Consider the following 17,074-nt stretch of genomic DNA (forward strand, 5'->3'; position numbering starts at 1 on the left):
TTCTTTATTATGCATTTTTGGCCGGTGCGACTTATACTCCGGAGCAACTTATACTCCGAAAAATACGGTAGTCCGAAATATATGGTAGCTGTCAAACAGAAGCATCAATTTACACCTGCAGATTATTCATGTTATTCTGGTCTTGTTGCTAGGCAGACTTTGTAGGACTACTGTAGCCCGTAATGCTCACTGCACTTTTTTCATAGCAGTGAATGAATGAAAGCTCAGCTGCCCAACACTGCAAAAATATGTGACAGAAAGTCAAGACTAGCATTCTTCAGTCAGGTTTCACTATAATGTCAAAAGTCAACAATTGTGAATTTGAAAGAAAACACAACAAGTGAATCCATATTCAGTTTCTCAGTGGTTATGCACTTTTATTTAGAGTTTTTTTGGGGGGGCCCCCACGGAGTTAGTTAAATATCAGGATCAGCTCATAATCCCTGAGAAATCCTAACTAATGGGAATGAACTGTTTTGAACGCTCCAGATGCTGGAGAATAATTTGTCTTTAAAAAGCAGTACAACAAAGAATCACATTTTACAACATTTTGTACACAATAAGTCACAGTACACAATACTGTCGTCATGCTCATGTACAGTTTAAACCCAATGTGGGTGGACTCCGCGCAGACACGCTGACGTTGCTCAGGTCGAGAGGTCACATCAGCTCATTTGAAATTCAGCTGTGCAATTTTCAAATCTTTGTAAATAATAATAAAAAAGCAGATTTTTAACCCTGAATCAAGAACTCTTCCACTCATAATGTCGCTCCTGATTGTAACACGTGCAATAAAGGAGCGCCGTTGTACAAACCCCGTTTCCATATGAGTTGGGAAATTGTGTTAGATGTAAATATAAACGGAATACAATGATTTGCAAATCATTTTCAACCCATATTCAGTTGAATATGCTACAAAGACAACATATTTGATGTTCAAACTGATAAACATTTTTTTTTTGTGCAAATAGTCATTAACTTTAGAATTTGATGCCAGCAACACGTGACAAAGAAGTTGGGAAAGGTGGCAATAAATACTGATAAAGTTGAGGAATGCTCATCAAACACTTATTTGGAACATCCCACAGGTGTGCAGGCTAATTGGGAACAGGTGGGTGCCATGATTGGGTATAAAAGTATATTCCATGAAATGCTCAGTCGTTCACAAACAAGGATGGGGCGAGGGTCACCACTTTGTCAACAAATGCGTGAGCAAATTGTTGAACAGTTTAAGAAAAACCTTTCTCAAGCAGCTATTGCAAGGAATTTAGGGATTTCACCATCTACGGTCCGTAATATCATCAAAGGAATCTGGAGAAATCACTGCACGTAAGCAGCTAAGCCCGTGACCTTCGATCCCTCAGGCTGTACTGCATCAACAAGCGATATCAGTGTGTAAAGGATATCACCACATGGGCTCAGGAACAATTCAGAAACCCACTGTCAGTAACTACAGTTGGTCGCTACATCTGTAAGTGCAAGTTAAAACTCTCCTATGCAAGGCGAAAACCGTTTATCAACAACACCCAGAAACGCCGTCGGCTTCGCTGGGCCTGAGCTCATCTAACATGGACTGATACAAAGTGGAAAAGTGTTCTGTGGTCTGACGAGTCCACATTTCAAATTGTTTTTGGAAACTGTGGACGTCGTGTCCTCCGGACCAAAGAGGAAAAGAACCATCAGGATTGTTATAGGCGCAAAGTGTAAAAGCCAGCATGTGTGATGGTATGGGGGTATATTAGTGCCCAAGATGTGGGTAACTTACACATCTGTGAAGGCACCATTAATGCTGAAAGGTACATACAGGTTTTGGAGCAACATATGTTGCCATCCAAGCAACATTATCATGGACGCCCCTGCTTATTTCAGCAAGACAATGCCAACATCAACGTGGCTTCATAGTAAAAGAGTGCGGGTACTAGACTGGCCAGCCTGTAGTCCAGACCTGTCTCCCATTGAAAATGTGTGGCGCATTATGAAGCCTAAAACAGCACAACGGAGACCCCCGGACTGTTGAACAACTTAAGCTGTACATCAAGCAAGAATGGGAAAGAATTCCACCTGAGAAGCTTCAAAAATGTGTCTCCTCAGTTCCCAAACGTTTACTGAGTGTTGTTAAAAGGAAAGGCCATGTAACACAGTGGTGAACATGCCCTTTCCCAACTACTTTGGCACGTGTTGCAGCCATGAAATTCAGAGTTAATTATTATTTGCAACAAAAAAATAAAGTTTATGAGTTTGAACATCAAATATCTTGTCTTTGTAGTGCATTCAATTGAATGGAGGATTTGCAAATCATTGTATTCCGTTTATATTTACATCTAACACAATTTCCCAACTCATATGGAAACGGGGTTTGTATAAAGTGTATACAAATGAATGGAAAGAGGTTTTGTGGGGTTGTTGGTTAAAACATTTTGCTAGTTTTGACACAAATCTGAATCCAATCCAGGACATATATTATGTAATTTGTTTTAAAAAAAAAAGTGCTTAGTCCTGATTAACTTCAGATTGGGCCGCCTTATTGACGAATAACAAAATCGCCGTCATCGAAAGTCACCATCGAAACGCTTGAACATTCTAAAAGACAAACAAAAGTCGCGTAAAGCTGGCAAAAAAAAAGGGCTTGGAAAATATCAAATACATTCTATGAGAATTGCAGATTCATTTACAAGCGCCACTGATTGCCTGCAAAGCTTAGAAAATATAAAATAAAAAATAAAAAACGCAGAAAGCTACTTCCTGTCCAAGCTCTAGACAGGAAGTGGTGGCAGTCCCGTAAGTGTGGTGCCGCACAGCAGCCCAATTAACACAAAGACCCCGCGTGCCGCTCGCTGTAAAGAACCCAGCGGCGGCGACACGCGGCCTTAAAGAGAAAGACGCTGGTCCTCGCGTGCCTTTCAGATACCGAGGCACGGCGAGGACGAGGATGAGGAAAGGAGCGGTCGCCCTAAAAGGCAACCTGGAGGGGACACCACGGCGTGTCTGGGTACAGCAGACAGTGCACAGACTTGAACCTGCAAGAAAGAGAGGCGAGAAACTAGGTTAGCAAGGACTTTCCAAAAAAACATACGTTATTACTAGAGATGTCCGATAATGGCTTTTTTGCAGATATCCGATATTGTCCAACTCTTAATTACCGATTCCGATACCAACCGATACAGATATATACAGTCGTGGAATTAACACATTATTATGCCTAATTTTGTTGTGATGCCCCGCTGGATGCATTAAACAATGTAACAAGGTTTTCCAAAATAAATCATCTCAAGTTATGGAAAAAAAAAAATGCCAACATGGCACTGCCATATTTATTATTGAAGTCACATGCCTCAAAACAGCAGCTTGGAATTTGGGACATGCTCTCCCTGAGAGAGCATGAGGAGGTTGAGGTGAGCGGGGTTTTGGGGTAGAGGGTAGCTGGGGGTGTATATTGTAGCGTTCCGGAAGAGTTAGTGCTGCAAGGGATTCTGGGTATTTGTTCTGTTGTGTTTATGTTGTGTTACGGTGCGGATGTTCTCCCGAAATGTGTTTGTCATTCTTTGTTCACAGTGTGGCGCATATTTGTAACAGTGTTAAAGTTGTTTATATGGCCACCCTCAGTGTGATCTGTATGGCTGTTGACCAAGTATGATGTGCATTCACTTGTGTGTGTGAAAATCCGCAGATATGTGACTGGGCCGGCACGCAAAGGCAGTACCTTTAAGGTTTATTGGCACTCTGTACTTCTCCCTACGTCCGTGTACACAGCGGCGTTTTAAAAAGTCATACATTTTACTTTTTGAAACCGATACCGATAATTTCCGAAACGATACCGCTAATTTCCGATATTACATTTTAAAGCGTTTATCGGCCGATAATATCCATCCATCCATTTTCTACCGCTTATTCCCTTTTGGGGTCGCGGGGGGCGCTGGAGCCTATCTCAGCTACAATCGGGCGGAAGGCGGGGTACACCCTGGACAAGTCGCCACCTCATCGCAGGGCCAACGTATATTACGTAACAATATTTGGAGTATTGTACTTTACACAGACTTACATATTGTGCATGTGTAATCATTTTAGCCGCAAAAAATGATACTTTCTGAATTTCCAGTAATTTTTGCAGGCACTTGGTTGCTGTTTAATCAGTAGATTATTTGTATGATTATAGATTTGCTTTTTCCAATTTATATACCTTTTTTAAAACCATCATTGTGTAGATTGTTGTCAATTTTTTTAATGATATGTTGTACTACTATTATTATATTCATCAATATATCTTCACTTTATTATATTTAATTAGTGTTTTGGTTTCTACTTGACATACTTTCTTAAACCCAGATTATTATTTGTAGATTTTAATACTTAACTCACTTTTTTTCTGTACTATTTCTATGATTTTTATTATCATATTAATCATTATATTAAACAGTCAAATGTATGTTTATATTTTAAATGTAAATACTTTGTTAAACCTGGATCATTATTTGTAGATTTTATGTGTTACTTTTTTCTATATTTCAATTAATATTATATTCATCAGTAGAATATGTTTATTTAATTTAGTTTCTGTTTCTAATTGAAACACCTTTTTAAACTCAGTTCATTATCTGCACATCTTTGTATCAATCCTTTTTTCTATATTTATCTTATTATTATTACAATAATAATCACTACTTTCATCAATAAAATATAAGTTTATTTTATTGAACAAAATCATAATGTTACGGTTTCCCAATTTAAAAATATTTTAAAACCCCGATAATTATTTGTATAGGTACTTTTTGTTTTCTATAACAATTATATGATCATTATTAAATTATTGTATCCATTAATATATTTGTGTTGATTTTATTGTATTCCATTATAAGTTTTTTTTTACAGGATCCATAAATTTGAACCTTAAAAACTACTGCTGTACAGAGACTTATGTTTTTAGTAAAAAAAAAAAAAGTACCAGTTTATATTGCAAGGATGTAGCTGTTCTGTATAATAATATAAAAAATAGACAATATAACAATATTTAATTCAATAAAAAAAATAAAAAAAATATATGTTTATGGTTCACAGGCATATTTATACATCTTGTTATATTGATTATTAATTGTTTGCTCTCATTTAATGTTGTAAGGTCTCACCTTCATCAATATATGTTCACTTTATTATATTTAATTAGTGTTTGGGTTTCTACTTGACATACTTTCTTAAACCCAGATTATTATTTGTAGATTTTAATACTTAACTCACTTTTTTCTATAGTATTTCTATGATTTTTATTTATCATATTAATCATTATATTAAACAGTCAAATAAATGTATGTTTATTTCATTGTATTTTATTTTTTAAATGTAAATACTTTTTTTAAACCTATATCATTATTTGTAGATTTTATGTGTTACTTGTTTCTATATTTCAATTATTATATTCATCAGTAGAATGTTTATTTAATTATATTTAATTTCTGTTTCTAATTGAAACACCTTTTTAAACCCAGATCATTATCTGCACATCTTTGTACCAATTATTTTTTCTATATTTATCTTATTATTATTACAATAATAATCACTACTTTCATCAATAAAATATACATTTATTTTATTGAACAAAATCATAATGTTACAGTTTCCAATTTAAAAAATATCTTAAAACCCCAATAATTATTTGTATAGGCACTTGTACATAATTCACTTTTTCTATAACAATTATATGATTATTATTTAATTATTTTATTCATCAATATATTTGTGTTGATTTTATTGTATTCCATTGTAAGTTTTTTTGACAGGATCCACACATTTGAACCGTAGAAAACTACTGCTGTTGAGAGACTTATGTTTTTAATAAAAAAGTACCAGTTTATATTACAAGGATGTAGCTGTTCTTTATAATAATAAAAAAAGATTGGCAATATAACAATAAATATTTAATTTAATAAAAATAATAAAAAAGATATATGTTTATGGTTCACAGGCATATTTATACATCTTGGTATATTGATTATTAATTGTTTGCTCTTATTTAAATCAAATCAAATCAAATCAACTTTATTTATTTAATGTTGTAAGGTCTCACCTTCATCAATATATGTTCACTTTATTATATTTAATTAGTGTTTGGGTTTCTACTTGACATACTTTCTTAAACCCAGATTATTATTTGTAGATTTTAATACTTAACTCACTTTTTTCTATAGTATTTCTATGATTTTTATTATCATATTAATCATCATATTAAACAGTCAAATGTACGTTTATTTCATTGTATTTTATTTTTTTAAATGTTTTAAACCGAGATCATTATTTGTAGATTTTATGTGTTACTTGTTTCTATATTTCAATTAATATTATATTCATCAGTAGAATATGTTTATTTAATTATATTTAATTTCTGTTTCTAATTGAAACACCTTTTTAAACCCAGATCATTATCTGCACATCTTTGTACCAATTATTTTTTCTATATTTATCTGATTATTATTACAATAATAATCACTACATTCATCAATAAAATACAAGTTTATTTTATTGAACAAAATCATAATGTTACTGTTTCCCAATTTAAAAATATTTTAAAACCCCGATAATTATTTGTATAGGCACTTGTACGTAATTCCCTTTTTCTATAACAATTATATGATTATTATTAAATTATTGAATCCATCAATATATTTGTGTTGATTTTATTGTATTCCATTGTAAGTTTTTTTGACAGGATCCACACATTTGAACCGTAGAAAACTACTGCTGTTGAGAGACTTATGTTTTTAATAAAAAAGTACCAGTTTATATTGCAAGGATGTAGCTGTTCTTTATAATAATAAAAAAAGATTGGCAATATAACAATAAATATTTAATTTAATAAAAATAATAAAAAAGATATATGTTTATGGTTCACAGGCATATTTATACATCTTGGTATATTGATTATTAATTGTTTGCTCTTATTTAATGTTGTAAGGTCTCACCTTCATGAATATATGTTCACTTTATTATATTTAATTAGTGTTTGGGTTTCTACTTGACATACTTTCTTAAACCCAGATTATTATTTGTAGATTTTAATACTTAACTCACTTTTTTCTACAGTATTTCTATGATTTTTATTTATCATATTAATCATTATATTAAACAGTCAAATAAATGTATGTTTATTTCATTGTATTTTATTTTTTAAATGTAAATACTTTTTTTAAACCTATATCATTATCTGTAGATTTTATGTGTTACTTGTTTCTATATTTCAATTATATTCATCAGTAGAATGTTTATTTAATTATATTTAATTTCTGTTTCTAATTGAAACACCTTTTTAAACCCAGATCATTATCTGCACATCTTTGTACCAATTATTTTTTCTATATTTATCTTATTATTATTACAATAATAATCACTACTTTCATCAATAAAATATACATTTATTTTATTGAACAAAATCATAATGTTACAGTTTCCAATTTAAAAAATATCTTAAAACCCCAATAATTATTTGTATAGGCACTTGTACATAATTCACTTTTTCTATAACAATTATATGATTATTATTTAATTATTTTATTCATCAATATATTTGTGTTGATTTTATTGTATTCCATTGTAAGTTTTTTTGACAGGATCCATACATTTGAACCTTAGAAAACTACTGCTGTAGAGAGACTTATGTTTTTAATAAAAAAGTATCAGTTTATATTGCAAGGATGTAGCTGTTCTTTATAATAATAAAAAAAGATTGGCAATATAACAATAAATATTTAATTTAATAAAAAAAATATATATATATATATGTTTATGGTTATATTTCTTAAAAAAATAAAACCCATGACATACAGGCATATTTATACATCTTGTTATATTGATAATTAATTGTTTTTTAATTGTTTGCTCTCATTTAATGTCGTAAGGTCCCACCTTCATCAATATATGTTCACTTTATTATATTTAATTAGTGTTTTGGTTTCTACTTGACATACTTTCTTAAACCCAGATTATTATTTGTAGATTTTAATACTTAACTCACTTTTTTCTACAGTATTTCTATGATTTTTATTTATCATATTAATCATTATATTAAACAGTCAAATAAATGTATGTTTATTTCATTGTATTTTATTTTTTAAATGTAAATACTTTTTTTAAACCTATATCATTATTTGTAGATTTTATGTGTTACTTGTTTCTATATTTCAATTATTATATTCATCAGTAGAATATGTTTATTTAATTATATTTAGTTTCTGTTTCTAATTGAAACACCTTTTTAAACTCAGATCATTATCTGCACATCTTTGTACCAATCCTTTTTTCTATATTTATCTTATTATTATTACAATAATAATCACTACATTCATCAACAAAATATAAGTTTATTTTATTGAACAAAATCATAATATTACTGTTTCCAATTTAAAAAATATTTTAAAACACCAATAATTATTTGTATAGACAATTATACATAATTCACTTTTTCTATAACAATTATATGATTATTATTAAATTATTGTATCCATCAATATATTTGTGTTGATTTTATTGTATTCCATTGTACGTTTTTTTTTTACAGGATCCACACATTTGAACCTTAGAAAACTACTGCTGTAGAGAGACTTATGTTTTTAATTAAAAAAAAGTACCAGTTTATATTGCAAGGATGTAGCTGTTCTTATTAATTAAAAAAATAAATACAATTTAAATTAAATTTAAAAAAAAAAATGTTTATTACGGAGTCCCTAAGGGACACGGGGGAATTTTTAATTTTTTAATTTTTTAATTTATTTATTTTTTTAGACATGTATCTCGTGCGCACGAGAAACTTTTTATAAAGTTATTAAAAAAAAAAACGTTCTCGTGCCATGTCTAAAAAAAATTAAATAAAAAAATAAAAAAAATTAAAAATTCCCCCTTGTCCCTTAGGGACTCCGTAATAAACATATCTTTAAAAAAATATATATATAAAATTAAATATTTATTGTTATATTGCCAATATTTAAATAAATAGTCTAAAAAAAATAAAATAAAAATTGTAAAAAAAATACTTTCCCCCATGTCCCTTTAGGGGCTCCGTAGTTTATGGTTATATTTATTTAAAAAAAACAAAAAAAAAACATGACATACGCTACAGGCATATTTATACATCTTGTTATATTATTTTTTGATTGTTTGCTCTCATCTAATGTTGTAAGGTCTCACCTCGATGGATCCTCCTCCATGGGGAAAGCTCCTTTCAGGTTGATGATGTTACTTTTGTTTTCAAACATCCCATAACTCAGAGTGATCTGACACGGAAGAGAAGAAGTCACGTCAAGATGGTTCCAGAAGGTGAGAGACTATGATGATGGCGATTGCTCCTTACCTGCTTGTGGATCTCAGAGCGCGAAACCTGCTGAAGGTTTTCCAGATGGGAGTGGAAGAGGTTGCTGCGGATCAGGGGCACGCCCAAGACCGACTCGATGATGTAACCGATGGTGCAGTCGTCCGGCAGGCGGATCTTCTCCGCCGTGTTCATGAAGTGGCCGCCGCTAGAGACGAGACACGGTTAAGGTAAGTGGTGATAAGACAACCCCTGATCGGTGACCGCGGTTCTTACCTGGCCCACGGGCTCATCTTCAGCGCCAAACCCCGACTAACGCAGAAGCCCGCCCCTCCGGTTGCAAACCAGAAGTTGACTGGTTTCTGTGGTGAAGAAGAAGACAGACAAATGTAGACAGGCTAACTCAACCCGAAATGAGGTAAATCGGTGGTCTCCGCACCATCTTGTTGTCCCCGAGCCTCTCCGTGGCCTCGATGGGTCTGTCCAGGCTGGGTTTGCCGATGTACACGTCCTGGGTGTGCTGGTACTGGGACAGCTGCTTCAGTAGGGTGCGCACGTTCACGTAGTTGTCGTCGTCCACGTGACAGAACCACCTGGCAACACCATTTTGGACATTTTAGCATCAAACTAAATTGTAACTGTGAGAGTCCAGTCCATACTGGATCTAACATAATAGTGAGAGTCCAGTCCATAGTGGGTCTAACATAATAGTGTGAGAGTCCAGTCCATAGTGGATCTAACATAATAGTGAGAGTCCAGTCCATAGTGGATCTAACATAATAGTGAGAGTCCAGTCTATAGTGGATCTAACATAATAGTGAGAGAGTCCAGTCCATAGTGGATCTAACATAATAGTGAGAGTTCAGTCCATAGTGGATCTAACATAATAGTGAGAGTCCAGTCCATAGTGGATCTAACATAATAGTGAGAGTCCAGTCCATAGTGGATCTAACATAATAGTGAGAGTCCAGTCCATAGTGGATCTAACATAATAGTGAGAGTCCAGTCCATAGTGGATCGAACATAATAGTGTGAGAGTCCAGTCCATAGTGGATCTAACATAATAGTGAGAGTCCAGTCCATAGTGGATCTAACATAATAGTGAGAGTCCAGTCCATAGTGGATCTAACATAATAGTGAGAGTCCAGTCCATAGTGGATCTAACATTATAGTGAGAGTCCAGTCCATAGTGGATCTAACATAATAGTGAGAGTCCAGTCCATAGTGGATCTAACATAATATTGAGAGTCCAGTCCATAGTGGATCTAACATAATAGTGTGAGAGTCCAGTCCATAGTGGATCTAACATAATAGTGTGTGAGTTCAGTCCATAGTGGATCTAACATAATAGTGAGAGTCCAGTCCATAGTGGATCGAACATAATAGTGTGAGAGTCCAGTCCATAGTGGATCTAACATAATAGTGTGAGAGTCCAGTCCATAGTGGATCTAACATAATAGTGTGAGAGTCCAGTCCATAGTGGATCTAACATAATAGTGAGAGAGTCCAGTCCATAGTGGATCTAACATAATAGTGAGAGAGTCCAGTCCATAGTGGATCTAACATAATAGTGAGAGAGTCCAGTCCATAGTGGATCAAACATAATAGTGAGAGAGTCCAGTCCATAGTGGATCTAACTTAATAGTGAGAGAGTCCAGTCCATAGTGGATCTAACATAATAGTGTGAGAGTCCAGTCCATAGTGGATCTAACATAATAGTGTGAGAGTCCAGTCCATAGTGGATCTAGCATAATATTGAGAGTCCAGTCCATAGTGGATCTAACATAATAGTGAGAGTCTAGTCCATAGTGGATCTAACATAATAGTGTGAGAGTCCAGTCCATAGTGGATCTAACATAATAGTGAGAGTCCAGTCCATAGTGGATCTAACATAATAGTGAGAGTCCAGTCCAAAGTGGATCCAACATAATAGTGAGAGTCCAGTCCATAGTGGATCTAACATAATAGTGAGAGTCCAGTCCATAGTGGATCTAACATAATAGTGAGAGTCCAGTCTATAGTGGATCTAACATAATAGTGAGAGTCCAGTCCATAGTGGATCTAACATAATAGTGAGAGTCCAGTCCATAGTGGATCTAACATAATAGTGAGAGTTCAGTCCATAGTGGATCTAACATAATAGTGTGAGAGTCCAGTCCATAGTGGATCTAACAAAATAGTGTGAGAGTCCAGTCCATAGTGGATCTAACATAATGGTGAATTTTTGGTGATTTAACCCCCAATTCCAACCCTTGATGCTGAGTGCCAAGCAGAGAGGTAACGGGTCCCATTCTTATAGTCTTTGGTATGACTTGGCCGGGGTTTGAACTCACAACCTACCGATCTCAGGGCAGACACTTATCATCTTATTTAAAAGAATAACGACAAGTTATTTGAATTGATATTGTGGCCACTGTATTGAATTTGTTGTGGGGTTTGTTTACGAAACAAAACCAATGTATTTTTGGTGTTTATCTAGATATGTTAATGCCATCTTTAAAAAGTCACCTTTAGGGGTTTTGAGGAATCAGTGCGACGCCCCCGAGTGTACTTAACGTGAACACTTACTTCTTGCTGGACTCTATGAACTTGTCGTACTCCACGGCCATCTTGCAGGACAGGGCCTGCCTGCTGTGAGCGGCGGAGCAGTTGGTGTTGATGGCGTGACTCCCTGAGGCCGCACATGAAGGAGGAGAGTCATGAAACATAAACGCCTGCATCAATGCAGCCAATGTCTTCTTGGCGGAAACTTTCACAGAGACGGATGTGTCCTATGACCCTTTAAGGCGCAACGCGCTTAAAAGTCAACACTTGCGTCTGTGTGGGCGAGAAAATCCCCCGCCAAATCGTGACACTCACCAATTTTCCGTTTGAGCTCTTCGTCCTCGCCGTCTGTGAAGATGTACGTCTGTAGACAAAGAGAAAGGAAGGAATTAACGGCATGTTTGTTATGTGTGACAGGTCACAATATTAGGTACACATGCACTAAACCAGGAGTGTCCAATGTGTGGCACCTTAGCTCGACTTTGATTGGCCCGCAGCATATTGTTGAAATAAATGTAAACAAAAAAATCGCACTCAAAAAGTAAAAAGAATGAGCAAACTTTAAATGGAATGAGAAAAAGCTGACATCTTGATACTAATAAGTAGAGATGTCCGATAATATCGGACTGCCGATAGTTGGTCAACAGCCATACAGGTCACACTGAGGGTGGCCGTATAAACAACTTTAACACTGTTACAAATATGCGCCACACTGTGAACCCACACCAAATGACAAACACATTTCGGGAGAACATCCGCACCGTAACACAACATAAACACGACAGAACAAATACCCAGAAGCCCTTGCAGCACTAAGTCTTCCGGGACGCTACAATATACACCCCCGCTACTTTTTTTTCCATAAATTGAGTTGATTTATTTTGGAAACCCTTGTTACAATGTTTAATGCATCCAGCGGGGCATCACAACAAAATTAGGCATAATAATGTGTTAATTCCACGACTTTATATATCGGTATCGGTTGATATTGGAATCGGTAATCAAGAGTTGGACAATATCGGAATATCGGATATCGGCAAAAAAGCCGATCTCTACTAATACCTACTACACAAAGGTGACACAAAATGTATTCCTTAATTAAATATTTCTGTTTTAGCATTTTTTTTTTTAAATACAAAAATATCAAAATGTCCCCTGCATGCTTGGTGAATAAAAAAAAGTTTGCAGGGAATTAGAAGTGCAGAACATCAGCTCGCGAGAATACAGAACATAATAGCTAAGCTAGCGTTAGCATCAGCTCGTGAGAATACAGAACATAATAGCTAAGCTAGCGTTAGCATCAGCTCACGAGAAAACATAAGTTATCATTTTGCTAACAAAAGAAGTATAGCAAAAAAAGTTGATTTGCTTAACATTCTGTGTTATTTGCTAGCAGGCTAACGCTAATGCTAAGCTAGATCAATCGATGATAGTTTTTAAAGAAAAAGTATATGTAGATAACAAGCTGGTTATATGTATTTCTTACACTAACATGATACATAGCTGGATAGCGTAATTTACCAGTTTGACTTGCTAGCTGGTGCTACCGCTAATGCTAAGTTAGATCGATCGTAAATAGATGATAGTTTTTAAAGAAAAAGTATATGTAGATAACAAGCCAGTGATATGTATTTCTTACGCTAACATGATACATAGCTGGATAGCGTAATTTAGCATTTTGACTTGCTAGCTGGTGCTAACGCTAATGCTAAGCTAGATCGATTGATGCTAGTTTCTAAAGAAAAAGTATATGTGTAGATAACAAGCCAGTGATATGTATTTCTTACACTAACATGATACATAGCTGGATAGCGTAATTTACCAGTCTGGCTTGCTAGCTGGTGCTAACGCTAATGCTATCGATTAGATCGGTAAAAGCACATTTTTTAATAAAATATGTGACGTTTACACAATTTATTGTATTTACTTAGTTCACTGAACTCAGCTACCCTAAAACCTGGAGCTGGCTAATGCTCGATAGATAGAAATTGATTGATTGATTGAAACTTGTATTAGTAGATTGCACAGTACAGTACATATTTCGTACAATTGACCACTAAATGGTAATTTTGAAGGAGGATAGAGATGCCCTTTCTTTTACACCTGTTGGGAGTGCATTCCATATTGAAAAAGGTCTTATATTGTGCAGGTGCACCCGAGCCCCCATGATGCATCTTGCTTCCCCTCACTTTAAGACAAACCGCCCCCGATTAGCAGCGTTCAGCGTGTCTTTTATGTCGCCCGAGTTAAACAACCTCCTGCTCCCATAAAGGCCCATTGTGCCGCCCGTCTCTACTCTCTCCATGGCAACCGCACAGCCGCCCCCGAAGCATCCCAGACCCTGGAACAAAACGGGCGAGGCAGACTGTCCGCCCACCTTCTTGCAGACCCTATTCATGCATCCCAATTATCGTCATCACTCCCTTTTTCCACCCAAGTATGTGACTTGAGGCGCTTTTAGAAGAAAAAAAAAACGACTTTTGTGCGTGTGACACTCGACAGGTGCTCGCCCCAACAGTCTGTTTACACTCCAGGTGAGGCAGCACCTGCCGGGCGGCACGCTGCTTTTGCACGGCGCCACGTGTCTATACACGCCGCCTCATAACGCCTTCTCCTCACCGCCCCGTCCATGCAAATCCAGAGGCGCCTGGCTGTGTTTGTGCGGCAAACATCTTAAGTGGAGCGCCATGAGACTTTATTTGCTTTGGGGCGGCGGTTGACCGGGCAAGTCCTCTAGACGGTTTCTGTCTGTGTGCACCAGCTAGTGTCAAAGTGATTTTCACTGGGGTCCACAGTGAATACTATTATTACACCTTTTTTTTTTTTTTGCATTTTATTAGATTTTTTTAACACTAAAATGTACAAAAAAATATTGTAAGTTGCAATAATTTCACCTTAAAATGTAGTGTATATTACTGTAAATGGAAAAACAGTACTGCTGTTTTTATGGTAAAAAAAAAAGGCATCTCATTTGCCAGAATTTTACTGTAAAATGTATATTTATTTTTTTACTGTAAAATTTACATTTGTTTTTTACTGTAAATGAAAAAAAGTGCATTTTTACAGTAAAATTTTGGCACCTGAGCTGCTAGTTTGGTTTTTTGTTGTTGTTTTTTTTACCGCAAATCAACAACTGTAGATTTTTTGGTGTATTACTGTAAATGCCAAAACAGTTTAGAGAAAAATGCGGTAAAAACCACAGTAAATTTCACAATTTTACAATTAAATTTATTGCTTCTTTTGCATTGCACAATCTGATGGATAACGAGCGTTGAAATCATAATTAGTATTTTTTTCTATTTAGAAAATGGTTTGAATGTTTGATAATATGTTTTTGCATAATTAGACAATATTTAAGTTAACTTAATTTGCGATTAAATGGAGTACATTTTTTTCTCCCAAAATGGAAATATTTTTGGGTGTATTACTGTAAATGCCAAAACGGCACCACAGTTTATTACAGTAAAAAAGTATGGGTTTTTTCATTTCGAGAAAAATGCGGTAAAAACCACAGTAAATTTCACAATTTTACAATTTATTGCTACTTTTGCATTGCACAATTTGATGGATAACTAGCTTTGAAATTATTATTATTAGTATTTTTTTCTATTTAAAAAATGGTTTTAATGTTTGATAATATATTTTTGCATAATTAGACAATATTTAAGTTAACATAATTTGCGATTACATGGAGTACATTTTTTTTCTCCCAAAATAGAAAGATTTTTTGGTGTATTACTGTAAATGCCAAAACGGCACCACAGTTTATTACAGTAAGAAAGTACAGGTTTTTTCATTTCGAGAAAAATGCGGTAAAAACCACAGTAAATTTCACAATTAGATTTATTGCTACTTTTGCATTGCACAATCTGATGGATAACTTGCTTTGAAATCATTATTAGTAGTATTTTTTTCTATTTAAAAAATGGTTTGAATGTTTGATAATATATTTTTGCATAATTAGAAAACATTTTTAAGTTAACATAATTTGCGATTACATGGAGTACTTTTTTTTTCTCCCAAAATAGAACGATGTTTTGGTGTATTACTGTAAATGCCAAAACGGCACCACAGTTTATTACAGTAAAAAAGTACAGGTTTTTTCATTTAGAGAAAAATGCGGTAAAAACCACAGTAAATTTCACAATTTTACAATTAAATTTATTGCTACTTTTGCATTGCACAATCTGATGAATAACTTGCTTTGAAATCATTATTAGTAGTATTTTTTTCTATTCAAAAAATGGTTTGAATGTTTGATAATATATTTTTGCATAATTAGACAATATTTAAGTTAACATAATTTGCGATTAAATGGAGTACATTTTTTTTCTCCCAAAATGGAAATATTTTGGGTGTATTACTGTAAATGCCAAAATGGCACCACAGTTTATTACAGTAAAAAAGTACGGGGTTTTTTCATTTCGAGAAAAATGCGGTAAAAACTACAGTAAATTTCACAATTAAATTTATTGCTATTTTGACATTGCACAATCTGATGGATAACTAGCTTTGAAATCATTATTATTAGTATTTTTTTCTATTTAAAAAATGGTTTGAATGTTTGATAATATATTTTTGCATAATTAGACAATATTTAAGTTAACATAATTGGCGATTACATGAAGTACATGTATTTTTTTTCTACCAAAATAGAAAGAAAGACTAAATTTATAAAAAAAAAAAAAGTTACAGTACTCTATTGGTACATATTATTTCCAGGCTTTCGAGGGCCAAATAAAATGAAGTGGCGGGCCACGTCTGGCCCCCGGGCCTTGAGTTTGACACCTGTGCTCTAAAACCTTTGCCAGTAAATTTAGTGGGGAAAAAACTATAATTTGGAGTAATATTTCAAGTTATAAAACACTAGAAACATGCTGTGCAATGAGACCAATTTACTTGTAGACTACAATTTTACAGTAAAATTTTGTTTTTTGGGGGGCATTTTTTTACCGCAAATCAACAACTGTAGATTTCTCGGTGTATTACTGTAAATGCCAAAACAGCACCACAGTTTATTACAGTAAAAAAAGTAGTTCATTTAGAGAAAAATGCTGTAAAAACCACAGTAAATTTCACTATTTTACCATTGAATCTATTGCTACTTTTGCATTGCACAATTTGATGGATAACTTGCTTTAAAATCATTATTATTTTTTTCTATTTAAAAAATGGTTTAAATGTTTGATAATATATTTTTGCATAATTAGACAATATTTAAGTTAACATAATTTGCGATTACAT

The 17,074-nt window shown here is 34.0% G+C and overlaps 1 protein-coding gene and 1 long non-coding RNA gene across 2 annotated transcripts in view; one reads left to right on the top strand and one right to left on the bottom strand.

The window, feature by feature from the left end:
• The window catches only part of lfng (LFNG O-fucosylpeptide 3-beta-N-acetylglucosaminyltransferase), a 24,141-nt gene continuing 7,067 nt past the window's right edge, over nt 1-17,074 (bottom strand). Inside the window, exons 2-8 of the mRNA XM_061982028.2 lie at nt 12,146-12,194; nt 11,855-11,957; nt 9,726-9,879; nt 9,563-9,648; nt 9,329-9,494; nt 9,166-9,251; nt 1-3,017 (exon numbers count right to left, since the gene is read on the bottom strand). Coding sequence (XP_061838012.2) covers nt 2,951-3,017; nt 9,166-9,251; nt 9,329-9,494; nt 9,563-9,648; nt 9,726-9,879; nt 11,855-11,957; nt 12,146-12,194 — 711 coding nt within the window. The 3' untranslated portion in view covers nt 1-2,950. The remainder of the gene's footprint in view (nt 3,018-9,165; nt 9,252-9,328; nt 9,495-9,562; nt 9,649-9,725; nt 9,880-11,854; nt 11,958-12,145; nt 12,195-17,074) is intronic.
• Nucleotides 9,048-17,074, top strand: part of LOC133620474 (uncharacterized) — a 19,787-nt gene continuing 11,760 nt past the window's right edge. The window contains exons 1-2 of the long non-coding RNA XR_009817522.2: nt 9,048-9,294; nt 9,365-9,516. This is a non-coding gene — a long non-coding RNA (uncharacterized lncRNA). The remainder of the gene's footprint in view (nt 9,295-9,364; nt 9,517-17,074) is intronic.

The sequence above is a fragment of the Nerophis lumbriciformis genome, linkage group LG24 (assembly GCF_033978685.3).
Source record: "Nerophis lumbriciformis linkage group LG24, RoL_Nlum_v2.1, whole genome shotgun sequence".
In the NCBI taxonomy this organism is placed as follows: domain Eukaryota; kingdom Metazoa; phylum Chordata; class Actinopteri; order Syngnathiformes; family Syngnathidae; genus Nerophis; species Nerophis lumbriciformis.